The following is a 27,748-nucleotide window of genomic DNA, read 5'->3' on the forward strand; positions in this document are numbered from 1 at the left end:
AGCTATTTATAACCAGAGTCAAATAACTGGGTGGACAAATGCTGAGTCCAATCTTTAATGTAACAGAAGTACTGACCAAATTCTGCACTGAGCTCTGACTCCCTTACTGATGGACCATAATACCCCTCTTAGCTTGAAGAGCTGACCATTCATGCTAAATTCACGAGTATACCGGAAGAGTAACAAGAACATCAAGGTATCAGACATCCTGAAACACACACACACACACACGCTGAAGTCAGTTATCTCCTCTTAAGTTCATTCACATCGGATGGTGGCATGTCTCTCGCAGATTTGGGCATACTACCTGGGCTAAGAAGTCAACTGGTATAAAAACAAAACCTCAACCCATCAACCAACCTAAAAACCCTGCAAAAAGTCTTTAACTCATGTGTGTGTGTTTGTGTGAATGCACAAAGCCAGAAGAGGTTATTTAGATTTGGGCTCCACAAAAAATTTGTCTCCATCCTGAATGCCATAAGAATGTAATGCCCGTGAGTTGTATTTCATCTCCTCGGGACCAAAGGGAACTTCGTGGTCAAAGTAGTAGAGCAACATGTTGCTTGTTGACAAATGCACTACCGTTTTTAATTGTTTCTTGAATTCTGCCACCGTCTGATCTAGACGGATGGATATTTCCTCCACCTTATCTTTGAAGTGAACTTCAACCTTCGCGCTGCTCCGGGGCCGAAGATCCACTACTGCTAAGGGTTCCAGCTTTCCGTATTTTGTGACTAGCTCATGATACCTAGAAAATAAAAAAATAGAAAGCTACGTCACACCTGCTCATACAATTGTCACACTGCTCACAAATTACTTGTGCTCTGTAACTATAATACTGACACCTTCCACCTGCAGATCTCCAAGGGGTCTCTGCAGATAAGTTGCAAGGCTCAATGAATTCCTGTGAGTTAAGCATTGTAACCATTTTAGAGATTGGTAAACTGAGGCTCAGAGGGGTTGAAGGATTTGTCCAAGACACAGAGTGATTCAGCAAAAGCCAAAAACAAAACCCAGGCATCCTAACAACAAGTCACCCTGCCCCTCTTTTTAAGAGCTAGACCACATGGCATTCACCAGTCAATCTGCAATCAAGTTAAGAGCCAATCAATTAACTTGAGGTGAAATCTCTAATGAAGACCATCCCCTGTTGCGTGAAGAACACTGTTTAAGACTGTAATAATTCAGAAGTAATAGAGAGCCCTCCTCATACACTGACACTGTGCAGGAACAGCAAAAAATGCACCAAATATCTGGTTTCACATTTGCCACTAAATCTTGGAGATTTAAGGGAGGTGCTCATTATAACTCACTAACTACATGGGGCAATATTCATTCCAGATGAAAATTAAATGGCCTTCCACAAAGGATGAATCTAGACCGTGATGTTTGTACTCTATCATTTTCCATACAATGCTTGGGAAGAAGTACACGTTTTGATACGAATTGCCATACTAGGAACAAAAGCAGAAGAGCCATCTACTATAGTAACCTTGTCTCAGACTATGGCCAAAGCTGCAAAGGAGCAAAGACATCAGACTGAATGGAAGGCAGAATATAGTGTTTTAGAAGAAGGCATTATCAGCAACTCAAGATGTGTATGGAACACCTGTGTACTGCTCTGAAAATACTCATTTAATCAGTTAAGGAAACTGAGAAAAGTTATTCAATAACTGGAAATTCAAACCACCTATCTTGACTTTGGGAGAATATTGTTCTAACCATAGCTTACGTCTCTTGCCCAAATATGTAACAAAAAAAGTATCAGAACTAAATAATACTAAATAATAATAGTACAAAGCATTTTGGTCAAAATTTTAAAAAACGAGTGAGTTTGGGTGCCTCAATTTTAAGGTACTTCAGACACTTTAAAGGAACCTGATTTTCAGGAAGCGCTGCACACCCATCAGAAGGCCACTTTGATCTGATACGACATTAGACTTTCTCTGAATCCAGCAAGCTGCAGCATGGATCACTGAACTTTCCCTGGCTGGAGGAGGGTGCGGAGAGAAGTACTGGCTTGGTGGCCATGTGGGTTTGATGGAGTTGTGAAAACAATGAAAGGCTTATCCGCATGAGGAAACTGACCAGTAGAACTACAACAATCTAATTATACCCCTGTTGCTATGCTGGGATAATTCCCCAGGGAGACACTCTATTCCAGAATAAAAGTGAATAATTATACCAGAATAAGGTAGCTTTTATTTCAGGATTACATCCACCAAGAATTATACTGCTACAGTTCTGCCGGCCAATTTCCCCGTGTAAATGAGCTTTAAGAATTGTCTTGAAAAGGTCCAGGCACAGAGAGATGTTCCCTGGAAGAGGCAAGTCTCTCCTCTACTGCCCGCCGCAGCTGGTATCTCTTCCATCAGGAAAGAAAGGTAGCACTTCTACTGACGGGCTGGGAAAGTGGCAAAAAGTCAACACAAAGTACAAGGTAATTGAAATGACAAAGCTAGAGAGCTGCAGACAGGAGGTAACATTTCAGAGCCTCTCCACAGTGGGCTGCACAGAAAGCTCTTTTTGTTTCCCATCTGACTCAGGGCTTAATGTAATCAGTGCTGTGTCACTGCCCCACTCAGGGGATGATGGAGCCTGGCAATATGGGAGCCCCCAGGGACTCATGTTAAAGGTAGGAATGTTCCTTCACAACAGCAGGCCCTCTGTCTGCACAGAGCGTGAGGTAATGGCCACAGCGCGCTAGGATTTCCCTATCATCTCAGGCGAAACAAGCCTTCAGTAGGGAGGAGTGCCCAAATACAGGCCACTGTCCTGTTCTCACAATAAACAGGGAGATACAATCAGGCCTATTTAGAAAACCATTAGTTCTGAGAGGAGGAAACATATTCCTCATATTTTACAAACAAATAATTAAATTAGCATTAATCACCTTGACACCAGGAATGAGGATTTCCCCAGTACATTTCCTCATGCCTCCGGCAGGAGACAGAGTGAGAGAGAGAGAATGTGCTTCTCCAGGAACCTGCTCTCTCTGCAGGGCATCTCTTGCTATTTAGGGTCGCCAGTTTTGGTTGGACGTATTCCTAGCGGTTTCGTCCCATGATGTAATCTTTAAAATTAAATCTTTAATTCATGGAGACTCCAGCACAATCCTGGAGGGTTGGCAACCTTAATATTTGCAGAAAAGTAAAGAGTTGGTTATGCAGAGAGCGTGGCAGACTCAGAAGGTCTGTGTGTATCTGAGATGCACCGAGCTCCTGCTGCAAGAGGGCTGCAGGTGAAAAGTGTGGATGAATAGGGGGACCAGTACAGTGGAGGAGGAGAATGAGGGGAAGTGAAAACACACACTGTGAACTTGCTGTGTATTACGAAACATTAGCCCATTTCCCCTCCTGGGGAAAAGGCAGAGAAATCTCACAGCCTGTTTCTTGTACCATAATCAGATTCTGCAGTAAAACAACTGTATTCCCCCAAGTCCATAAAGACTAACACATAGTACTCGTTTGGTACTTCGATACCAAGGTAATAGGCACCTCTGAGACTTACATAATCACCTTCCACAGCCTGACAGACACTGACTGCCAGAGAAGACAATCCTGAAGAAGTGAACCTGGCTAAAACAGTTTGATGTTCTATGTATGAACAGGTTTCAGAGTAGCAGCCGTGTTAGTCTGTATTCGCAAAAAGAAAAGGAGTACTTGTGGCACCTTAGAGACTAACCAATTTATTTGAGCATGAGCTTTCGTGAGCTACAGCTCACTTCATTGGATGCTGTAGCTCACGAAAGCTCATGCTCAAATAAATTTGTTAGTCTTTAAGGTGCCGAGCAAGTACTCCTTCTCTTTTTATGTATGAACAGTGGCCCAGACAAGCACGTAACTCATTAGAAATCCACCGATCAGAGGTGTCACTCAAGAAGCAGGCCTTAGTTTTAACACAAGCCACTGAAGGATTGCAAGTTCTACTATACATTTCACTCCTTTTCCAATTCATGCAGCATGTAGGCTGTGAATACTTACAATGCAACTGGGCTGATTTAAAGAGACAGAATACTATTTTCTTTACAGAGAGGTGTATCCTGTTATCTAGCCAAGAGAGATATTTCTGTTTGCAAGCTTTTCATGTACAGACATGTCCAGCTCAGCTGTTTTTGGCAGAATTTCCAGGATCCCTGTATGAGCAATGCAGACTGCATCCCTGCCAATTAATCAGCTACAGCTGCTCTTGATCTAACTAGGAACAGACTTTAAAGACAGGTTTGAGAGCAGATGCCAGACTTGGGGGCGGGAGGGGAGAGAGGTAAGAAAATTCACTTCAGAAACAAGGGACACCAGGTATGTGTCGGGGGAGGGGATGGGGGTACAATGGTCCTGGAAGTGAAACCTGAACTCAGCATTGGAGACACCTCAGCCATCTGTAGCATGGTCTGAAAAGGCACACAAGCTCTCTGGAGTGGAAAAACAGCCTTTAAAGCTGCACAAGTCTCTCAGAGAAGCTGTAGGGATCAAGGCATTCAGACAAAGAGCTCATTGATCAGGAAGATGGATGCAATGGTCTTTAAAGGCCAGCAACTGGAGGGGACACACATTTCTTTCATCTTCACGTTAAGTCTTACACAGATAGTGTAGAGAGATAGCAAGTTGCTCAGTAAAGCTTCCACCCTAAATCTAAATCCTCTCTACAGGAGTTAGATTAGTACTATTTCAGACTGTGACAGCATCCAGAGGACCCAACTAGAATCAGTTTCACTGTGCTAGGTGTGCACGAACACATAGGGGAACACAGTCCCTACCGCAAAGCTTACAATCTTCATAGAAGCTTGATGTATACTTGAGTCTAAACCCATTTCTCCTTCTCTCATTAATTTATCATTTCATTACACATAAGGCACCCATCACTGTAGTATTTAAACAGGGATCCCTTTCACTGAAGTCATTCAAAGGCTGCATGCAAGAAACTGTTTAGTTCTTTTAGTACCATCTCCTGCCCCTCCCAAAACACCCTCAGGGTCATTTGTGAATCGACCCTTCTGATGTAGTGATTGCATAGGTAGGTTAAGACTGCAGAACTGTTTTAAGGCAGTTTTGCCTGGTAGTTAAGTATGGGACCGACCGTCCGGATGCCTGGATTCTGTTCTCAGCTCTGCAACCAACTCCCTGTGTGACCCATTGTGTCACCTGAGTTCTCTGTACCTCAGTTTACTCATCTACTTCCTTATCTCAGAGAAGGGATTTGTGAGGCTTCATAGTCTATAAAATGCACTAGGTCTCTGGATACAATGCAAAGTACTAGGCGCAATGACTTGATGCTTGATCAAACCTTCCTCATTCCATTAAGAAGCAGTAAACACATATAGGTATCAAAGGCTACTGACCACACAGGTGCTATCAAAGTTCATTTGTTTATTGACATCAGCTAATGGAGCATATTTTTGGCAAAAAACCCACACAAACTTGTGTTCTGAGTTTTTAGAAGAGGGAAAGCTTTTATCCCTATGTACATTCTACCCAACAGAGGGCACGAGGATTAGCCATTTTGTTTTGGTACCAGAGAGAAGTATTAATACGGGCTTCAAGAGACTCCAGGATGCAGGGGAATTAGTGAGATGGCAGTGGGGGTTGCCTAGAAGAGGCAATGAGGATGATGGACAGAACAGTTGAACAGCCCTTGGAAGGGACAGTTTAAGGCTGGATCTGACACAGTAGTGAATCAGTAAGATATCAGACACACTCCACGGAGGAGTGTGGTGAGAAGATCAATTAATATGGACTGAGGGAGGAAAGGATGATAGGAGGGTAAGGAATTTTTTGGTGTTACAAGGCCCAGACCTGATTTCCAGTGTCATTTCTCAGCTGTAAGACACACTTTCAGCTGCACACTTTCGAACTGTCTAGTGAACATCATTCTCCTTTCCTGTGCACTGCGCTTTCTCTGAATTCCAGCTCTGAAGTTCGTACCTGAACGGGACTTCTTCTGGCGGGAAGTCCAGGTAATACCGAATGAAGAATCGCTCAGAGTCCTCTCGCTCCCCATCAGTAATGACACTCCCATTAAGCTTGATGATAGATGGCAATCTGCATGAATACACCGAGGAACACTGTTAATGAGGGTACGAAAATCTAGCCACGATGATTAGCAAGACTCTAGAGCCAACAGCAGCATGTGATTTTATCCTCAGGGCCGCATAGCTTCGATCTCAAAACCTTGCTCTCAAAGTACTATGCAGTGTCTTGGACAGTAATTAGAATTATGTATCATTTGACTACATTTTTATTTCTGTGCATACATAATAAATAGTTAGCACTTCTCTAGTGCCTACCCATCAGAGGATTTCAAATCATTTTTCAAACATTTGTTACTTACCTGAAAGTACATTCTTACTATACCCATTGTACTGATGGTAAAACTGAGGCATGGAGAACTTAAGTAGCTTACCCAAGCACTATGACTCAGTGGCAGAGCCAGGAATGCAATCCAGGAGTCCTGACCCCCAGGATTAAGCATTAGAGTCACCAGCCTAAATTTTCAAAAGTGACTAATGATTTTTGGGTGCCTCACTTGAGACACACGAAAGCAGCCTACCACCCACCCTTTGGTATCTCAAATTGGTCCCCCAGAAGCATTAGTTACTTCTCAAAATTCAAGCCACTGACTCCCACATCCAGTGGAGAAACTGCATGAGATTCACGTTCCTGCAATTAAGGTTCAGTTTGTGGTCTAATCAGGATATAAATTTCCTTTTAATAAAATAGTACAGTATGTTAATATGGGTCAGTGTATTGCAGGTATTAATTAGAGCTGATCAACACTTTCCTGGAAACTTTTCTTGGTTTTTTTGGACAATTTTTGAATTTTTTTTTTCATTTTGCTCAAAAATGTCCCATACAATTAAAAAAAATCAGTTATTGGAAATAAAAAAAAATTACAATTTTCTATTTCCCTCTCCCACCTTTTTAGATGAGGGGGTGATTGATTTTCAGTTTTTGGAATTTTTTGTTTTTCATCAAACAAATTGAAAACTTTGTTTCATCCAAAATATTCCATGGATATTTACACAGCGTTTTTCTACCAGCTGTAACAGGTACACAGTAATATGCGCTATTCTGCAGTATATTATTGGTTTATAGTAATATAGTATAGCATATATAATTGCACTTAGTTCACTCACACCAAAAGGGGTTGCTATACATTTTAACCCTTTGGGCACACCCAACCAAGAATCTTACCCACCTTCCTGAACAGCCAGGTATCCCACTCACTGGAAATGAGGGACCCCAGGAGGCGTAATCCCAGTTTTCATGACCTTGATGCTACCCTTTTATCACATACTAAATGTTCTATTTAAAACACGAGAGATTGGAAATGTGGAAACATTCTCAAAGCAATATTTACTGTACAAATAGAAAAGCAGTACAACAAACGTTTCCCCAATAGAGCGTCTAACTTGGAAATATCCAGTGATGCGGATTCTGTATCTGTTGAAACAAGTATTTAGAATTTGTAATGGACAAATAAGGCTGTATTATTCAGAGATTTCCTAAATCCTAAATAACCTAATTGTTTTGAGGGCCTGCTTCAAGACCCATTTTAAAGTCAATAGTCTTTGGACTAGTACCCATTCTTCCTGACAGACTAACGTCTATGATGGGAGCCTTCTATTTAGATTATTTCCACTTCCATGTCCCCTTCTCATCCTGCAGAAGTTCCACGTCCTTTCGCAGCTAACATTACATAAGAATGGCCATACTGGGTCAGAGCAAAGGTCCATCTAGCCCAGTATCCTGTCTTCCGACAGTAGCCAATGCCAGGTGCCCCAGAGGAAATGAGTAGAATAGGTAATCATCAAGTGCATCCATACCACATGAATCAGCAGTGCCCCTAACAAACACTTCACCTCATTTCCCACCCAAAATTGTGCAGTATGTTTTACTGAGCAGAGCAAACTGAAACACCAGACCTGGCTATTAACAGCTTCCTGCGCTCTTCGGTGGTGTAGGACTGCAGAAGAGGGATTCCAAGCAATCTCACTTCCTCAAGCTTGGGGAAAGAGTTTAGTTTGTCAATGTCTTCCCAGCAATGCAGACCTGCTTTAAGAAATGAGCTGTTTAAAGACACATACATATAGAGCATATACAATATATCAAAGGTCAGGTGTAGCCAATTTGTTCATTTTATCATCCATTTATCAGTGTGTTATTCCGCATACGAGTTGACCCTAACACTATTTCATGGATCTCAACAGGAGAATGACAATCTACGTTTATTTGACAAGTCAGTGCATTGCCGGTGAAATGCTAGAGACTGAATTCCTTTATTCATGGACATGAAGGAGCAGCATTAGCTCACCCATGCTGTCCTACCAGTCTGGAGGGACAATCTCTGAGGGGGAAGTTCAATCTCCATGGCCTATTCAGTCCCTGGCATCTTGGCTGAATGACAATTAGCATTACATATTATGGCTATTTCGATAAAAAGGACTCTGGTTAATACCGCTGAAGCCAGACTTGTGTCACTTCAGGGACCACCAAGCAGCCATCAAATGGTAAATTTTAGGGTCTACACCAAGCTAGGTCTGGATTTGAACTTGTGACCTGCAGGTATCCTATTCCCATGAGCTCTCTGCAAATCTGTGCTGGGTTCTGAGAATTGAAGCAAAGTTGTTAGGAAAGCTGGGGACCAGGTGAGGTGCTATTTGCTTGTGTGTTCAAGATTAACTCTGATGCTTATCTTTGCTTCCTTTTGCTGTGGCAGAAGATAGATGCTTCTTACATGCACGGTCTAGCTACTAAGTCTAACATACCAAGTATTACACGCTTCTATTAGAAATTGGTGGGACGTTTTCACCACTATAATAGATAAAAGGAAATCAGCATCTCTAAAAAATTAAAGCAAACCCAAGTCAGGTAATTAAGTAAAGGTCAGACACTTCTGTTGTTCCAGGGACTGCAGTGGTCTCAGAAGGTAAGTGATCATTCAGACCAGAATTGCAATTTCTTTGTGTAGCGGGGCATACTGAAGAGAGATATTTGTCCCCTTCTTCCATGTCAAGTGTAATATCCTTGTCAAGTCAACTTGCTATTAAAATACATTCCCTGGGTAATGAAGTCAGCCATGAGTGCATACCACACGCACAGGGACAGAAGTAACAGCTTGTGATACTGGCTCAAAACCCTTCCCGCTTCTACCTGTGGACCACTCAGCTGGTGGTGATAGCAGAAAATGATTGACAGGTAACTGGGTCATATTCATCTTCTAATTAAACTATTGCCAAGAACCTGGCCTTTGCAGGTCAGAATGCTACTGTGCCTGGGAGAAAGCGAACAGTTAGAGGCAATTGCATTTGAAAAGGAAACAGCTTATTTATACTGCTGGAGGTGTCCACTCTGAAGAAAATCTGCTTGAACTCCCATCATCCCACACTGAGATGTTCCATCACAACTCCTGTGAAAACCAATCACCTTCAAATCACTGGAGATCTCTGTTAAACCACAGCAGCCAGCAAGACAAGAAACAGGTTTAAGCAGGACCAAGTTCATCAATATTTAATATGCAAAAGCCTCAGTAATATCAATAGGTAATAGCTGTTGCAGGGGCAGGAACAGCAGTATTAGACTGGGACAGGCAGAAACAAGGCTTAAAAAAAATGATTTAAAGTAGGCAGAGGAATGAGTAATAAACCCAGAAGTGTATGGTCTAATGCTTTAATTCACTTACATTAGGGTGTGAATAAAACCACATCACTATCAACTATTCATCCTCCAGAAAATTGAAAGACATGGGATCTTGCAGCAGTGGCCATAACTGTTATTTCACCAGTGAACCATGGCGACATTCTTTCAAACAGTAGTCTCAATTCAACTAACAAATTACCAAAGCTATCCAAAATACAGTGGTGCATTTCATCTATTTGACACCTTTTCACTCCATGTTATGCCTTTATTTAGATAGTTACTTTGACAACTCCAGCGGCTGTGGAGAAGATTTTAAATTATCAGTTTTCAAGAACCCTCCATACCCCAAGTTCCCCCCTCCATGTGTGATTTAATTCACAGTTATGTCCTCATTCAGCTTTCTGTTCAACCGGGGGCTCCTCAGATCATCAATGTACTGCATAGCATCCAACGGGGCTGAATGTCTGGTTCCACCCCAGCAAAACTGCCTCCCACAGGATGCTCCTCTCAATGACTCAGCATTTTTCAAGTCTGATTTAAAAGGTTTATTTTCCTGTAGTTAGCTGCAGTTTTACTAAACGGTGTCAGGTTTCAGCGTGGTAGCGGTGTTAGTCTGTATCAGCAAAAAGAACGAGGAGTACTTGTGGCACCTTAGATACTGCCTGAAGCTTATACTGGATAGCATGCTGATATCTGTGAAAGGGGCTTTATTAATGCTTCAGTCCCTCCATGGCTCTCTATAATAAACCAACAACAACTACAATAATGCATTAAGTGAATCTATACTAGAGTCTTTAACATGTGCATTGATTCTAATAAGTTAGGGAGAGGAAAAAGGCCCATGACTGCTGGTGATTATCAGGCAGCCAAACTGGAACAAAAACTCACCAGGAAATTCATGGCAGAGTTCTTGAGAATGAGCAGATCAAACAAACACTAGGAAAACCGCTACAATTGAACAGATTTTTTTTTACACAGCACTTTATTCCAAGGTTTTCCAAATTCAGCTAATGAAGCATGCACATCTGGGAGATGGAAGTCAAACAGCATTTAGCACCTGTGATCTGTCCCATAGCTACCCATCATTGGGGCTTGAAGGTACAAAGTGTGTTCACTGCTATGCCAGTTGCTTCTCCAGCCTCAGCTTTCGGATGAGAAAAGTATCTGGGGCATATTTGTAAGGAGGCCTATGCCAAAGCTTCTGGCACACCATCTTCCATACGTACAGCTAAAGAATCTAACATCTAAACACAGGAGATGGGGTTTGCTCTACTTGATTCCCTGTGCGTGCTCCAGTAATGCACATAAAAATGTGTGCGCCTGTAAGTGGACGCTGGGTCTAGAGGTTGATTAAACTGTAACCTAGCCTCAGAATGCAAACTGGCTCCTCAGTCACTGACATTCCAAACTACTCTGACTTATTCTTCCTGAAAACACGGTGGCTGGAGAGCACAGAATACCGGCCAACCTTTGGAATCCATAGCAAAGTTGTGTTTTTCATTGCTGCTATCAGTGGTTTGTCCTCATCAGGATGGTAGCTCAACTACTGTAGTGAATCTTGTGTACTTGGGTGTGAATGACAGCAGCAGGTAGACACTTTAGTCTGAACCATTGTTTAGAGAGCGAGAAAGCGCCAGAAGTGGCAGAAAAAGCCAAAAGAAACAGAAATGGGTAGGCAGATGTCTTGTTTATCGTCTTCTCCTCACATGTTTCTCAAGTTATCAGATTGGAATCTGTTTGTGTGTTCTCAGATCAGCACCATTAGGAAACAGAGCTTCAATGTTATTCCTAAACCTTAAATCAGGGTCACATGTAGTGTGGTTTGCGGTTAGAGGGAGTATGACTTGTGTTAGACCTTTCTCTAGCCCAGTTAGTGACCTACGTCACTAGCCAGACAGCTTGTATTACAGACCTGCTTGGACTGCATTTATGAAGAGCTTTCCGACTTTGTTTAAAAGCTGGGGTAGACAAGACCAAAAACGACTGTCATTTCTGGCACTAGTATGTCCAATAAGTTTATGCTACCCAGAAGTCTAACAAGGATATTCTACTGTACAGGCTTGTGCTTTCCCCACCTTCTCTGATCTGCTTCACACACAAGTAGCCAGCAGGAAGCAATACTGATTGCAAACTGCTCATTTCTAGCAAAGATGTAGGATGCCACTAGCAAAATAACATACCTCTCCCCACCCTGTTAAAGCACAGGTTTCAATTTGCACCAAAATGAGAATATTACTCCTCCCCTCTGCCAAAGCCAAGGTTTAGATCAGGCATTATCATTTACACATGGAATATAAAGAACATGCTGCTTTCAGTACCTCACCTGATCTGTGCAAGCTGATGGATCGCAGGTTAGGGAACAGCCTTGCCAAAGAATCATTTGATTCTTCAATGGTTGTCAGGTGATTGTTGGCCAGGACAAGCGTGTCCAGTGATGGAAACATAATTCCGAGCTTTCGGATTTCAGTCCAGTCTTGAAGATTATTGTCAGTTATGTGGAGTAATTTGAGAGACTGACAGCAAACTGGAGAACAAGACACTGTTTCATAGTCGTTAAGGCACAGGAAGAGCTCCTCCAAGCTGCACACAGAAAGAAATATGCTCTTACTTGAAGGCTTCTTGTTAAATTGTAACGGTCTTACCTAGAGGCCCCTGTACACACAGTTTTCAAGAATTACTTAAACATGAAGGGCCCCAGCACTCTCTGAAACCTCAGTGTAGATAGGATTCCCTATAGCATCTTTCAGCTAGATGGCTACCAAAGTGCTTCAAACTCCGGAGTATATTTTCAGCCAGGCCTCTACTTAGACACCATTTGTGAGCATGCAGATTTGTGCATGTACTCCACTGGTACCCACTAAAAGTTCTGACAACTCTTTGGAATAGTTTCACAAGTAACCTTTAAACGGTCAACACATGCACATAAAGAAATGTTAAGAGTTTATGCCCAACAAAATCCATTGGCCAAGGCCAACCAATAGGTGTTGCAGGTGAAAACACCACGAGTGAAAGGGCTTGAACAAGCATGCTGTTTTTTAGCAATGTTTACACCTTGCACCAATTTGGGCGTGGGTGGGCTCAACACTGCGCAAGTGGAGGCTGAAAACTCATTCACGTATATTAAATTTATGGACATTCCCATCACCAGAGTCATGGAGGTTGTAAAAGAGATTTAAAATGAACACCAGGAACATTAAAGACTGTACACACTATAACCCCGAGCTCCTGGCCAAAAGTCATCCACCACTCACGTGACTACTTTTAGGGTGAAAGGTGGTGTGCATTTGTCAGATGACAGCGATGCTACCTAACTGCTTTAAATAAGGCATGACAAAATAAATAATAATAATGGTGAATCCCTTTAACTGGGAAAAGACTCCGATAAGCAGCCTCCCATCCCAAATAAGAGGCCAACAAAAAAGGAAACCGACTAAAGACATTTAAAATGAAATATTGTACTGAATAAAGAAATTGGAATAAAAATAATGCTCAGTGGATTTTTTTTTATTTTAATATTTACCACCTTTCTGTATTAAGACTGGAACTTAGAATTTCACATCTGATTAAATCTTTCTCAGACTACGTTGGCAATGGCCGAACATGTCTCTATTAGACAGAATTTATGCTACCATTGTCCCATTTAAGCAGCAATCATTACTGTTCGCTATCAGTAGGCTAAATTGGTTTCCTGGGAACAAAGTGGCTGTCTCAATTAAGGGTGTACTGGTTAAGCAGAATACTGTAATAATAGATTTCTTTACAAATTTGCACGAAGAGGAATCTGGTATCCAATTGGAATTGAAAAGGCATTTCAGGGAGGCAGAGTGCCACTGTCAAGGTGGAAACTGGACAGGACCCTGAGATTAACACATGAAAAGCGTGATGAGATCTTTAATGACAATTGACCTGGACCTCAGATTTATGTCCCAGCCAATAGCCATTAGCACGGTGCATTGCATTCACTCAGTCATGGCTGAGTGGAAAAGAGTGTCACACGCTGCATCGTCAAGGCCGTAATCATTAATTCATGCCAGTATATAGATTTATTCAATGTGTGTATGCACCTATGCAAAGCTCTATGCAAGTTCAGATATAGAAATGCAATAAAACATTCAGCTGGCCCAATGGCAAGAGTTAAACCCTTCCAAGTCCCAAAGAAACTAAATCCCATTCCTCTGCTCAGCCCACTCACCCCCACCCAGCAACCTTTCCTGCTCTGAGCTTTGTCTGCATGCAGTGGGCACTTCTCCTTCCATACCATGCTCCCCACGCTTACTCTGGTAGTTCCTGCAGTATTGTATGGACTGTTTCCCAGGAAGCTTTGCTGTTGTTTAGCACCAGTTTGCGAACACCAGCGAAAGATCCAGCACATGTTCTCTCTAAAACTGACAAATTCAGAGGGTTGGAACTCAGGTTTAGAAACTCCAAGTGAGGAACATTTGACACAATTTTACTGACCTAGTGGGGGAGAGAAAAAAAAAAAAACAAGAGAAAGAAGCGTATCAGGAGGTAATCAGACCTCATTCAATAATATTCCATCTTGTAGAAAGGGATCCTCCAGCAGGATTGTGAGCCAAAGAAATTATATATATAAAAAAAAAAAAAAAAAAAAAGCTTTTAGATAGCTATCTGTAATTCATACTTAAACTATTCACTGATCTCAATTGATTGGCTAATTGCACATTCACCTCAACAGTTCATTTAATTACACTCTGACGGTAGCTTGATAAGGGAAAGCATATCCCTTGGGAGAGATCAGAAAGTCCACCTGAATACCTGCCTAAGAAATAGCAAGTCACAGAAGCCAGCATCTTAGAAGGCTGCTGGACCTTTCTCTAGGCAGAGAGAAGCAAGAGCATGTCCCTCAAGTGTATGATTGTTACACAGATCAGTTGCTCAGTTTTTCCACTGTTCTCCACCAGGAAGAGACCACATAATTTTGCCTAAAATAAAAGGCTGATAGAATTTCGTTGTACATGCACAATGGATTCCTTATTAGATTCCATTAATCTATGGCAGTACCAGCTTTCTTACTCACATGGTGCTGGAGTTGAAAGGTTATGAATTCAATCCAAACATACATGTAACAGTGCTTGGGGCTAGCTATTCCGTTGGCATGTATCAGGTGCGTATGTGCGTAGCTTGGAGTTAGGGTGAATGGTTAGAAAAAGGGGACAGCTGGGATATATGTATCGAGGGTGCAGAATATATTAAGGGGCATGTGATTGGGTGCGAAGAAGGGCGTGATGCAAATGACTTGGGGGAACTGTAGCAGAGGAGCAGGCTGTATAAATGGGAAAACAGGCATAGGGAGCACCATCTGGGGGAGATGGTGAATGGATGTACATGTCTTTCAACTGATTAAGGCCTTTAGAACATGTTTCACAACTAAAATGAGCACAACCACAAATAAGCACTCAAACAGACCAGAGTGATAGAAACTAAGTTACCAACTGGTGGACTTTCAGGGGTCAACATAAAATGAGCTGCTGGTGCTCTCACTCCTGTTCCTAGTGAACGCCACCACAAGATCATCATCACAGCTAGCACAAACGAACTCTTAAATTGGCAGTCGCCATAGACTCTGAACAAGCCCCATGGAAACTGAACTCCTATCCTAACGCACAGAAAGGGCCCCTCCAGGTAAGCACTGAGCAAAAAGCAGCACGGGAAAGCCTATGCTGTCCCTGGCCTAGCAGATCTGTTCTGTGGTCAGAAGACTTACATCAATACTATATCCACTTGTGATTAGGAACTAATTTAAGATAATTTTTTTTAAAAGTAAGGTTAGGTTTCAGTTCAGCTTTTTTCATGTCGATTTCCAGTAATGAACAGTGGGATAAAAGAGCGTGAGCCGGTGAGGACACAAGACAGTTTAATGTACTCTAATTATTCTACTACTACTATATTGCATTTATGTCGTGCATTTCATCCAAGCACCTCGAAGCCCTTTACAAGCATTAATTAATTAATTAAACCTCACAAGACCCCTGTAAGGTAGACGAGTATTATTAATCCTGTTTTGAAGAGGAGAAATCTGAAGCACAGAGAGGATTTCTAACTTTCCCAAATCATACAGGATCAGTGGCATAACTGGGAATAGGACTCAGGAGTCTCAGCTGCCAGTCCTTTGCTCAAACCCTCTTGATTGCACTCCTTCTGTTAGTGATCCATATTCCTCATTCACCTTTTGGTGCATGGAATGATGGTTCCAATGCTTTGCACTGAAGGAAAGTATATTTCTTACCTGCAGGACGAGTTCAGAAAGTACTAAGGAAAGCGAGTTAAATGCCTGAGGGCTGGTCTATGGTATGAAGTCAGGTCGGCTGAACTACATCACTCAAGGCTATGAAAAATGTCATGCCCTGTGGGATGTAATTATGCTGACGTAAGCCCCAACACAAACACTGCTAGGTTGATGGAAGAATTTTTCTGTTAACCTAGCTACTGCCTCTCAGAGACGTGGATTTACTATATTGACAGAATAACCCCTCCTATTGCTGAAGTAAGTGTCTACACTACAGCTGTGCCGCTGTAGCATTTCGAATGTAGACATACCCTGAATGTGGCATAGTGATCAAGTTTATTTACTTTGACAGCTACAGAGCAACAAACATGATCTTCAAATGTGAACTACAACACTCTATAATGGACACATTTACCTACTTTGAAATAACTGAGAAGATCCCAATCTAGCAATATAAATACAGCGAGAGCAGCAGTTATTGCTGCTATTTAGCAAGGCACAGTCATAATTGCTTTACCTCATGCCAGTTGTCAAGTTTGTTGTCAGAGAGATCCAGCTCAGACACATGAGCACAGAAGGCAGCAATTTCATTCTCCTCTCCCGCGCAGGTTATTCCACAGCTGTTCAACACCAACACACTTGGAAGGTTGAGGCGATCTGAAATGGGGGAGGAACAAGATGCTGTCCAGTCAGCCTCATATTTTCCCAGCTATAGAAGATCATCCCTTAGTCTCATCAAAGAACACAAACAAGTAAGAAATCCAGCAAAAGGAAAGGATTAATCAATAATTTAGTAGTTATATAATGATTTACATTTGCCAAGCAAGTCAGGTTAAAGTCATACATTTTAAAACAGATAAGTGTATTACCAATTCCATTTTAGATGGCTAAAATGGGGAAAAATTATAAGAATGTGAAGTAATTTCATGATTTATGCTGTTTGCATTCTCTCTCACCTATCTCAACGAAAACACATGGGTCAGTTCCATTTTAGTTTACAGTCAGTTTCTAATCAATTTTACTTTTAGCACAAGGCTGCAAAATTTCAGTGGCAAATGTGGCAAAAGAATGTTCGTTTAAAAAACTGCCTCCACTGAATTTTTTACAAAACAAATCAAGTGCTTGTATTGATCTTAGGTTTTATAAAAGCTTGGTTGACGTATACCATTACACAACTGAACCTGGGCTTAAATTTGACCTGAGAGAGTCCCTTTGCTTAATAGAACTTCACTGTGATGCAGCTATTATGCTTATTTTATCAACAGGGAAACAGACACAAAAAAAGTTAATAGCCTCATTTTCTTAGGTGATGAGTACCCAAACATCCCATTGCAGTTAATTGTAATTGTAGGTTCCTAGCACTTCAGGAAACTAAGGCCATGAGTGACTTTCCCTAAGACACAAAGGTCAGAAGCAGAGCCAGGAACAGAAACTGACTTCCAGTTCTGTGTTATGACTACTACATTATGCTGCCTCTCATGGTGGAATTTCCACTGCCAAGAATTCTCTCCAAAAATGTTTGGTTTATAACAAGAAGCTATTTCAACAGGGAAAGTCAGCATGTGGATAAATCGTACCATATTATACACGTGTCAAGCACAATATAATTTTTTTCTTACCAACTCTGGTAAAGCACTTTGAGATCTTCTGATCATACGCACAACATAAGAGATTGTCTTCATAAAACTCTCTTTCCCCTAATCCCTTTTCCCTCCTGTATTTTAAAGTTACTGGACAAGAGAAGAACTGTAAGAGTAGGGGATTATTGGAAGTCAATTTGAGATTTGAAGTTACCTAGCTCATAGATAGTAAATTATATTAAACTACACAGCTGTAATTATCGTATTATTTGTAATTTATTTTTAAGTTATGTCAGGGGTGCCTAGACCATATGGATAGGGACCCTCTTGTTAGCTTCTGTAGCAATCTATATAAATAAGAGGGCACACTGAAAATTTTGTTAAGGTGATTCTCTACTGAGATTAACTTTGAGTGACATATGGTACATTTTGTCCTTGACTGAATTTTCTGACTTTTGTTCTCTGCTGTCAAACCCAGTTATCGTCATTTTCACCCAGTGAATTTCCTCGTTTTTTCCTCCTTTGGGGCTGCTTATGATACAAACCAACCTAATGGGAATTTAAACTAGTCACAACTAGAGATGGGCAAGAGCTTAACAAATGAACGGTGGCTCTGGTTTGCTAAATCCCAAACCATAAATTGTCTGAATAAAAAGTGAACCAAATCCAAATACCTCAGAGCGTGGGGAAAGATTAGATAAAAGGTTGCAAAGTCGATCCAGTTCCAGCTAAAGCCTTTGGAAATAGGGATTTTTATTTTATAGATCCTAGGAAGTTCAGGTGTGTGTGTTCGTAATAGCATGCCTATACCAGAGGACATGCATCTCTGGATCGGCCACAAGGCAGTAAGGATATTGGGTAAGGAGAAAGGGGCATTTCTTTCGGGTGTTCGTGCAATATGTCTTAGTAGCCCTAGTGTCTGCATCCAACAGGCATCCCAAAGTAAATAGGAAAGCGACCTAACATAGCATAAAAGACTGAAGTCATTGCGATTCTGCTGGACCAAGGACCCAAACCTGTGATGTGCTAAACTCCCTCAAAAGCTATAGACTTCAAATCAGAGCTGAAGGCACTCTGCATGTTACTGGATTGGGCCCAGAAAATACAGAACAGCTGTGCTGGGTGGAATCCAGAGAAATTTTAAATGTTTAAGACACCTGTGCCAAATACACATTGCTGCAGCCACTGAAAAATTGCTGAAATGGGGACAAGCTGGGCAGAGTTTATGTCCCTGGATCTCAGTGCTGTATAGGGCTTTACTTTATTGGCAGGAGAACCTTGGGCCAGGATTCTTTCAAACTGACAGTAGAGTAGGGTGGGGAGAGTCAAACTAATTTTTCAGCAACTATCCCCTTGCCAGTAATTAAGAGCTCTGAGCAACTAAAATGAGCAGAAGTTCACATTTCACAGATGAGGAAATGGAGGTGAAGTAATAGTCCCAAAGTCAGAGAGGACGCGGAGGAGGACTGGGGACTACAAAGCAAGAGTTCTTGGCTCCCAGTTTCGTGCCTAGAAACCTGCCCCAGCACCTTTGATCCAAACCTGTAAGCCTGTTCAATTTCAAGTGGCTGCTGTGGACAATGCCAGGCTAGCAGCGTGCGTCTATATGGTGCCCTGATCCTAACTGGGGACTATGGGCCCTACTGTAGTATACATATTAAACAGTGATACAAGCCATACAGCAACACAAGTGTGATTATTTGGTTTTGTAATTCAGTAGGATTCTTCCTCCTGGATGAGTGGAAAGTTTGGTTCTCAACCAGGAGTCTGGGGCACCCTGGGGGGCCGTAAGCAGGTTTCAGGGGGTCTGCCACGCATGGCCAGCGTTAGACTCGCTAGAGCTCAGGGCAGAAAGCTAAAGCCCTGCCACACGGGACTTCAGCCTGGGGCACTGAGCCCCATCACTCGACGCTGAAGACAAAGGAACTTAGCTTTGCGGCGCCCCCTTTGGTGTGGGGCCCCGGGCAATTGCCCTGCTTGATTCCCCCTAATGCTGGCCCTAGCTTTTATATACAGAAAAACAGTTGTCATGGTACAGCTGGGCCAGGGAGCTTTCATAGCATGTGGGGGGGGGGGCGCAGAAAGGAAAAGGTTGAGAACCCCGAGCTATGGGATGAAATGATCCTGCCCTCAAGCCCTTGTATGCAAAGCTCCAGTAGGAACCCTACCTTTCATAGGTGATCCCTGTGGCGTTGCTGGGACATGCACCCCCATTCCAGGACCTCGACGATATGGGAAGTTCTCGGGGCTGTATTTCTCACAAAGAACTTGCATGAAACTCCTTCCGCTGGGCTGATCCATGTTCCCTTCTTGGAATTCTACAGTTAATGCAGAAAACATCAGACAATATACACAATCCACTGCTAATCAGCTCATCTCCAGAAGGCAGCAGTGAATCTTATGCTACACTTCCTTAAGTAACGGACAATTTTTTAAAAAGCTAAGGACAGCTTGGCAGTAAACAGAGTATACCACCATATATTTTACTCTTCCACCCACAAGCACCCTGAAATACTACCAGGTACTTCCTCAAGACAGTGACCCACAGCAGAAATGGGCTGCTTACTGATCTTATCAGTAACTGTGAACGCTTCCTAGACTCCCTGGACCAACAGGTTTGAATCCTGACAGAGTCAACTCAGCCCTTCATCACCTCGAAGGGGATAACACTGAGTTCCACGAAGTTTACTGTGCAGGGATGTTTTAAACAAGACCATAAAAATTAAAATCCTGCCTGCTCTGCATGGACATTTACGATCCCATGGAACTTAATTTAAAGATTCATCTCAGAGTCGTTGGCTAAAATCCCCAACCCCAAAGTTATGCAGCATGCTGTCTGACATGCTCCACCCCAGAAGTGGCTGCATTTCAGTGATGCCATGTGCATATAGTTCGTAAAAATCATTGGGATGTGTCAGAATGAATGGCGCTATGTAAATATTATAATCATTAGTACACATAAGATAGTTATTACACACCCAGAGAAACAACACATTGCTATTATTTAAGCACACAAGACACAGTAGTTAGAATTCCAGAGGGATTAATACAACTATACCCACGACAAACCTATAAAATCCTAAATTACAACTGAGCTGACATTGTCATCATAACAATATCTTGCACCTACATAGCTCATTTCCCCACAGGATTGCAGAGTACTTTACAAACATTAATGAATCCTCATGATGCTCTTGTAAGGCAAGTAAGTGTTATCTCCATTTTGCAGAAGGGGAAGCTAAGGCAGAGAGGTGTGTGACTTGCTCACAGTCACAGGACTCTGGCATAGCTTAGATCAGAACTGCAGGGTACAGGTTCTAACTCAAACTATTTATCTTAGGTTTGTCTAGGGAGCCCATCATCATAGACAACAGTGCCTCATTCACAGCAAGTTTTAGGGTGAAAAAGATCAGCCTTTTTCAGCTGACCATTTCCAAAGGTGTTAAACTGGGACTGCTACCCAGGCATGGAGAAAGGATGGAAAGATACAGGCTTTTGATGAGGATGTTAAGACTGTGCCATGAATCAATAGCACAAACACATGAACAAATTGCTTGGCCAGCCATAAAAAAAAAAATCTTGCCAGCTCAATTTTGCAGGTCCCTAATGTATTTCGAAGATGCATCTCACTTGGGTACTTTTGCACCACATGAAGCGAGGTAACATGGAAATTACAAAGCAGAGGCTCTTTTATATGCCAAATCAAAGGGCTTTGTGTATTGTGGTTTGCTGACCTTTACAAAATAGTATCAAATGTCGGCTGGCAGTTACTCAGTGCCTAGATACTGTGGTGACTGCCATTCTACATGTGCCCCAGAAAGAAGTTAGCTCATCTGTCCTAATTTCCTACCCAGAGGTAGGAACATTTCATAATATTTATGATAAAAAGAAATAGTGTTTCATCAAGTCAAGCGAACTGCACAGCACAAGGGCTTAATACAGCCCCTGCATCCTAAAATGTAGCCTGCAAGGTACCTGGGTTGAGGAGAAATCCAGAAAGACTAGTGATTTTAACAGCCCAGGGCACAAGTCTACAGTGACTTAGCGCTTTGAAGATGTTGAACAATACAGAAGTGCTAAGGATTATTTTCCTCTCTAAATCTCTGAGGACATCCTGTTTGTTTCAGGACTTTGTCTTTTTAAAAGAAACACTGCCATCCCATCCTTTCAAAGAGTCTGTAAATGCTTCGCATAACGGCATGCAGGGTGAGGAAAAAGCTGAGCAACTGCAAGTTTTCACTGCGGCTAAACTTAACCAAAAAACAATTAGCCAGCTGTTTCAATTGCTGAAGAAGGCAAATCAAACCAAGAATATGGCACTGCCTAAAGTCAACTTGATACATCAAGTCAAGACACTGATCTAGCATTTAGAGCACTGGAACAGAACTCAGGAGATCTGGGTTCTATCCTGGCTCTGCCTCTGGAAGAACTTGGGCAAGTCACTTCACCTTCCTGTGCCTCAGTTTCCCTAATTGTAAAAAAAAAATGGAGAAATGATAATGAGCTCCTTTGTAAAGCATTTTCAGATCTATTAATGAAAAACAATAAAGGACTAGGTGTTATTATTATGTTTGCAGGACCAGGGCTATAAAGTTCCCCCGAAAAAAAAATCCTATCGTACAAAAGCTGCCTAAAATTATGCTCCTAAATTCCATGAAATGCAGTCGAACAAGCATAAATGAGGTCAAAATTGGGCCACTGGTGTCTGAGTTTTCCAAGGAAGGTATAAATAATGAAATATTTTCTATTACCAACAGAAAGGTCAACTCAAGCTTGTACATTTCTCTTCATCAATCTGACTGCTCCAAGAATCTGCCTTCCCTCTACCTAACCAGAAGACTGTGTTCATGTCCCCTCCCTGCAGCAATTAACTCTTCCTTAGATCCACTATAGGTGGAAACGGATGGCAGATTATGAAAGGAAGAGGAAAACATCTGCTGCATAGATTTCCCTCTGCTGTTAATGATCTGCTTGGAGACCGTGACTTTGCTTTTTCTTGGATGATTTATCTCTGGTCACAAGCTGTTGAAGTACCTCTATCACAAAGGAATTAAATATCATAAGCAGTGAGATGACCTAAACCTACCACCAACATTCTATAAAAGATAAGTTATGCTTGGTAGGTAGGGATTCAGAAGCCCTGTGCTACACAGAATCATAGAACTGAAAGGGACCTCCAGAGGTCATCTAGTCCAATCCCCTGCACTCAAGGCAGGACTAAGTATTATCTAGACTATCCCTGACAGGCGTTTGTCCAATGTGCTCTTAAAAATCCCCAGTGATAGAGATTCCACCACTTCCCTAGGCAATTTATTCCAGTGCTTAACCACTCTGACAGGAAGTTTTTCCTAATGTCCAACCTAAACCGCCCTTGCTGCAATTTAAGCCCATCGCTTCTTGTCCTATCCTCAGAAGTTAAGAAGAATTTTTCTCCCTCCTCCTTGTAACAAACTTTTATGTACTTGAAAACTTATGTTCCCTCTCAAGTCTTCTCTTCTCCAGACTAAACAAACCCAATTTTTTCAATCTTCCCTCATGTGTCATGTTTTCTAGACCTTTCATCATTTTTGTTGCTCTTCTCTGGGCTTTCTCCAATTTGTGCACATCTTTCCTGAAATGTGGCGCCCAGAACTGGACACAATACTCCAGCTGTGGCCTAATCAGCGTGGAGTAGAGTGGAAGAGTTACTTCTCGTGTCTTGCTTACAATACTCCTGCTAATACATCCCAGAATGATCTTTGCTTTTTTTGCAACAGCGTTACGCTGTTGACTCACATATAGCTTGTGATCCACTATGACTCCCAGATTCCTTTCCACAGTACTCCTTCCTAGGCAGTCATTTCCCATTTGTATGTGTGCAACTGATTGTTTGTTCCTAAGTGGAGTACTTTGCATTTGTCCTTATTGAATTTCATCCTATTTACTTCAGACCATTTCTCCAGTTTGTCCAGATCATTTTGAATTTTAATCCTATCCTCCAAAGCACTTGCAACCCTTCCCAGCTTGGTATCGTCCGCAAACTTTATAAGTGTACTCTCTATGTCATTATCTAAATCACTGATGAAGATATGGAACAGAACCGGACCCAGAACCGAACCCTGAGGGACCCCACTCGTTATGCCCTTCCAGCATATTATCAGCATAACTGATAATACTCTCTGGGAATGATTTTCCAACATAGTACAACACAACACAACATATAATGGGAATGAAAGTATCTTCTGCTGAAATTCCATGTGTGTGAACATCAAAGCCGCCATGGCATTTTTGTAAGAGTTTGCCATTTTATCCTAAGCCCCTTTTTCTTTTAAGTACTCTATCGTCACATGGGGCTGATCACCCATTTGGCGCACACTCCTTCCCCCGAGGCAGCTTCATTTGAATGATGCAATGTGTAGCGTTTGTGAATGGCAACACTCAAGGAAGGGTCCCTCTCTCATAAAAAAATACATTTCATGTTGAAATTCACAATATGCTGCAGGGATGATACTTGCTAACGATCAAGGCTTTGGGCTGAAATGCCCTGATCTTAACATACAGCTGTAGCTCAGACACACAGAAAAGACAGATATTTGCTTCCAAACATGCACTCAGACCTTCTATGTTGGAACTTTTAAAATTTTAAAGTTTTTAAACAAAAGAAACTCACTCACCCATAAAGCGCTCTCTCCTTTACTTGGCTTTTTAGTCAACTCCACCGCTGTTCGTGCACTGAGCTAACATCGGTTGGTAAATTCCACATGAGAAAGACACCTCAATACAAACACTGGAAAAGAAAATGTCAGAAATAATTTAAAAAATATTTCATATTGAATTTTTAGCTTAGCAAACCAATTTTGTCTCCAGAGGACAGCAAGCTTAGGGTCTGAGTAACTTTCCCAATTCCCTTCCTGAACAGTTAACACTAGTCATAATTATTCTAGATGCATTTTGCTTTTCCAAAGCTGCATCACTGTTCTACCATGCAAGTATGCATCAATATGGCAAAATATTCAGGGTTAATAATAAAGGGTTAACAGAAAATGCAAGAACAGCATATGGTATTTCAAAGCATGTCTCACACATACAATGGCACAATATGATAATTTGCACTGTGAGCATTTTTACACAGCTGATTAAAGGGGCGTCAACTAGTTTAAAAAAAATTCTTAATTTTGGATCTAAGTGTTAATGTGGAAATAACTACAAAACCTACTCTGGAAAGGTACCCATGATATTTTAAAAATGTCAATGAAAAGTGTTTTTCTGGATTTAAACCTTTCTCTAAAGTGTTGTGAATTCAACCAACTATATGCTAAGTGTAAGAGAACCAGAAAGTGAAACTGACTAGTAACCGGACTGAAACTGACTCATCCCAGCCAATGAAATATAAAAGAGACAAACCAAGGGAAGCAAAATGTATATCAGAATTTTATGCTTTCATTTCCAGCGATCTAAGGCACAGAGAGGTCAACTTTAATGAAGTTCCAATAGCAGCAAGACTCCACCAGAGCAGAGCCAAACCAGTCTTTCACCTAAACAATAATGCATTTTGACATGCACAGGGACATAAAAAATACTGTTTTTTAAAGGGATGAATGCAACAGAACATGCTCTTTGCTTAATGAAGTTAGGATGTGCATCTCCCATGAAATACTGGCGAAAGTTATTTTTCAAGACCTTTAAAATATTGCATAAACAATAACTCCTACTCACTGTTATGAGGGTTTTCTTAGGAGTTGCTAAGACACATCTGAACACTGAACCATCTATCTGAAATGGTTAATACTACTGGGAGAAAGAAAAGAACCATGTGACAGATGCTAGTCATAACACTTAACATGCTTCTGGAAGGGACTCAGACACTATGGTGAGGGACTGGGAACAAGAACCTGAGTAGAATAATGCTTCCGTGGTTAACAGAAAACCATAAACCCCCATGCCGTACCAACTGGACAAGATATTCCTCACTTCCTGTCCTAGACTGTTGTATAGTGTTGCTCTGTGCTGTGAAACAGATGCCTAGTTCCACCCTAGATGTGCTTGCATTTCAGTGTGGGGAAAAGGGTACTGAAAGGTTTCTTTAGTTAAATGTTATAAAGTATATTGAAATCTTTGGAGGGAGGGAGTAACAAGCAAGTTGTTCAAACCTAGAGAACAAAAACACGATAATAGCAGCCAACATGGATTTGTCAAGAACAAATCATGTCAAGCCAATGTAATTTCCTCTTTTGCCTGTGTAACCAGCCTAGTGGATAGGGGGAAAGCAGTAGAGGGGATATATATATATATATATATGTACTTCAGTAAGGCTCTTGGTGCAGTCCCACATGAAATTCTTAGAAGTAACCTAGGGAAATATGGTCTAGACGAAATTAGTATAAGGTGGGTGATAAATGGTTGAAAGACCGAGTAGCTATCACAGTTCACTGTAAAACTGGCAAGTTATATCAAGTGGGGCCCTTCAGAGATCTGTCCTGTCTGGCACTATTTAATTCTTTCATGAGCAATTTGGATGAAGGAGTGGAGAGTATGTTTATAAAGCTTGCAGATGACACCAAGGTGGGAGGATTTGCAAGCACTTTCTAAGACAAGATTAAAATTCAAATTTATTTTGATAAACTGGAGAATTGGTCTGAAATCAGTAAGATGATATTCAGTAATGACAAATGCAAACTACTACACTTCAGATGGAAAACTCAAATGCACAAAGATAAAATATCGTAGGAAATAACAGCAGTATGACAGAAGAAGATCCAGCGGTTATATTGGATCACAAATTGAATGAGAGTCTACAGTGTGATGCTGTTGTGGGGGGAAAAGGCAAATGTCATTCTGAGATGTATTAACAAAAGTATCATAATTAAGACACAGCAGGTAACTGTTCCACTCTAATCAGTGCTGGTGAGGCCCCAGTTGGAGTACCATGTCCAGTTTGGTGCTTTAAGGAAGATGTGGACAAATTGGAGAGTGTGCAGAAGAGCACAACGAAAGTGATAAGAGGTTTAGAAACATGACCCATGAGGAAAAGTTGAAAGAAATGGGAATGTGTAGTTTAACTGAAAGCTGAGTTTTCAAATACATAAAAGGTTGTTATAAAGAGAATGGTGATCACTTTTTCCTCTGTGTCCACCGAGGGTAGAACAAGTAGTCACCTTAGTTTGCAGCAAAGGAGATGTAGGTTGGATATTAAGATAAACTATTGTTATACTTAAAAAGCTTGTTGCTGAAAGAGGTTACCAAGGGAAGTGGTGGAATTCACACCCTTTTGGGGGTTTTATGAACTAGTTAGACAAACACCTGTCAGGGATGGCCCAGATATACTTAATCCTGCCTCAGTGAAGGGGGTGCAGGAAAGGGACTAGATAACCTTTCGAGGTTCCTTCCTGTCCTACGTTTCTGATTCTAAGGTGGGAGAAGTGCAGATGATTACAGCACATATTAGGTACAGCCAAAACCAGTAAAAAGTTAGTACATAGCGGAGTTTAACTGAACCTTATACCTTTTTTTTTTTTAAATCACACGCATCACTTTTTCTCCTCCATGATGTAGTGAAAATAAGCCAATATCTAGGACATTCATGCACTTGACTAGTGATGCTCAGCCTCCGGGGGGGGGGGGGGGGGGATCAAAGATGCATCTAAATGAAACTGGCTTATATCTGAACTCTCCAGGTGCAACCGGGCATTAAAGGCTAGTTCCACAGACGGTCCGAAGAAAAGCCTTCCCTCTGTTTCTCTCACCAATCACCCAGGCCCCTCGGGCCCGGCCTTCACCAGAGTCAGGAATCGCCCGAAGAGCTGAGGGATCCAGAGTCACTCCGCATTCCCCCCACCCCATCAGGGCCACCGCACCCAGGGTGCAGCAAGCACTCAGCCCGCCTGAGGACCGGGGGGCAGCGACCCCTCTCCCCCAGGGTTGTGCAGCCAGTGCCCTCCCCCCCACCTCTCAGGAGCCCAGGGGACACCCGGGGCGCAGTGCCCTGGGCCAGGGCAGAGCAGCCCCCGCCCGCTGCGAGGAGGCCCTGGACGGCTCGGCCACTCAGAGCCCCAGCGCCAGGGGCGCCCGGCGGGACCCTGAGAGGGCGCCCCCCATTCCTGCCCCCCCCGCCCCGGGGGGTGGGGGTTGGGACGCGCAGGCCCCGGCTTCCCGCCCTCGCCCCCGGCTCTCACCCGGCCCCGCTCTTCCCCCGCCCTGACGCCGCGTCCTGCACTGAGGCCTGACCCGGAAACAGCTTCTCGGCAACCAAACATCACGTGAGGGCCAGCTGCGCGGGTCACGTGAGCAAGGTGCGGGTGGGGAAGGGG

General features: G+C 42.3%; 1 protein-coding gene across 8 annotated transcripts; it reads right to left on the reverse strand.

Moving 5' to 3' along the window:
* Positions 1 to 41: 41 nt before the first annotated feature.
* On the reverse strand, positions 42 to 27,695 carry TBCEL (tubulin folding cofactor E like). Of its 8 annotated transcripts, none has more exons than XM_078849871.1 (10): positions 27,614 to 27,695; positions 25,158 to 25,229; positions 24,116 to 24,228; positions 19,631 to 19,780; positions 16,400 to 16,539; positions 13,912 to 14,093; positions 11,959 to 12,215; positions 7,922 to 8,048; positions 5,922 to 6,038; positions 42 to 748 (listed from the first exon to the last, which is right to left on the reverse strand). In XM_078849871.1, exons 3-10 carry the CDS (start codon positions 24,117 to 24,119, stop codon positions 430 to 432), a joined length of 1,296 nt encoding a protein of 431 aa, XP_078705997.1. In that variant the 5' UTR covers positions 24,120 to 24,228; positions 25,158 to 25,229; positions 27,614 to 27,695; the 3' UTR covers positions 42 to 429. The 8 variants fall into 8 exon arrangements, with proteins under 8 accessions (XP_078705997.1, XP_078705998.1, XP_078706001.1 ...); XM_078849872.1 differs by having other exon boundaries at positions 25,158 to 25,232; positions 27,614 to 27,687; XM_078849875.1 differs by lacking the exon at positions 27,614 to 27,695 and adding an exon at positions 27,185 to 27,589.
* Positions 27,696 to 27,748: the final 53 nt, after the last annotated feature.

The sequence above is a fragment of the Lepidochelys kempii genome, chromosome 22 (assembly GCF_965140285.1).
Source record: "Lepidochelys kempii isolate rLepKem1 chromosome 22, rLepKem1.hap1, whole genome shotgun sequence".
Taxonomy (NCBI): Eukaryota; Metazoa; Chordata; order Testudines; family Cheloniidae; genus Lepidochelys; species Lepidochelys kempii.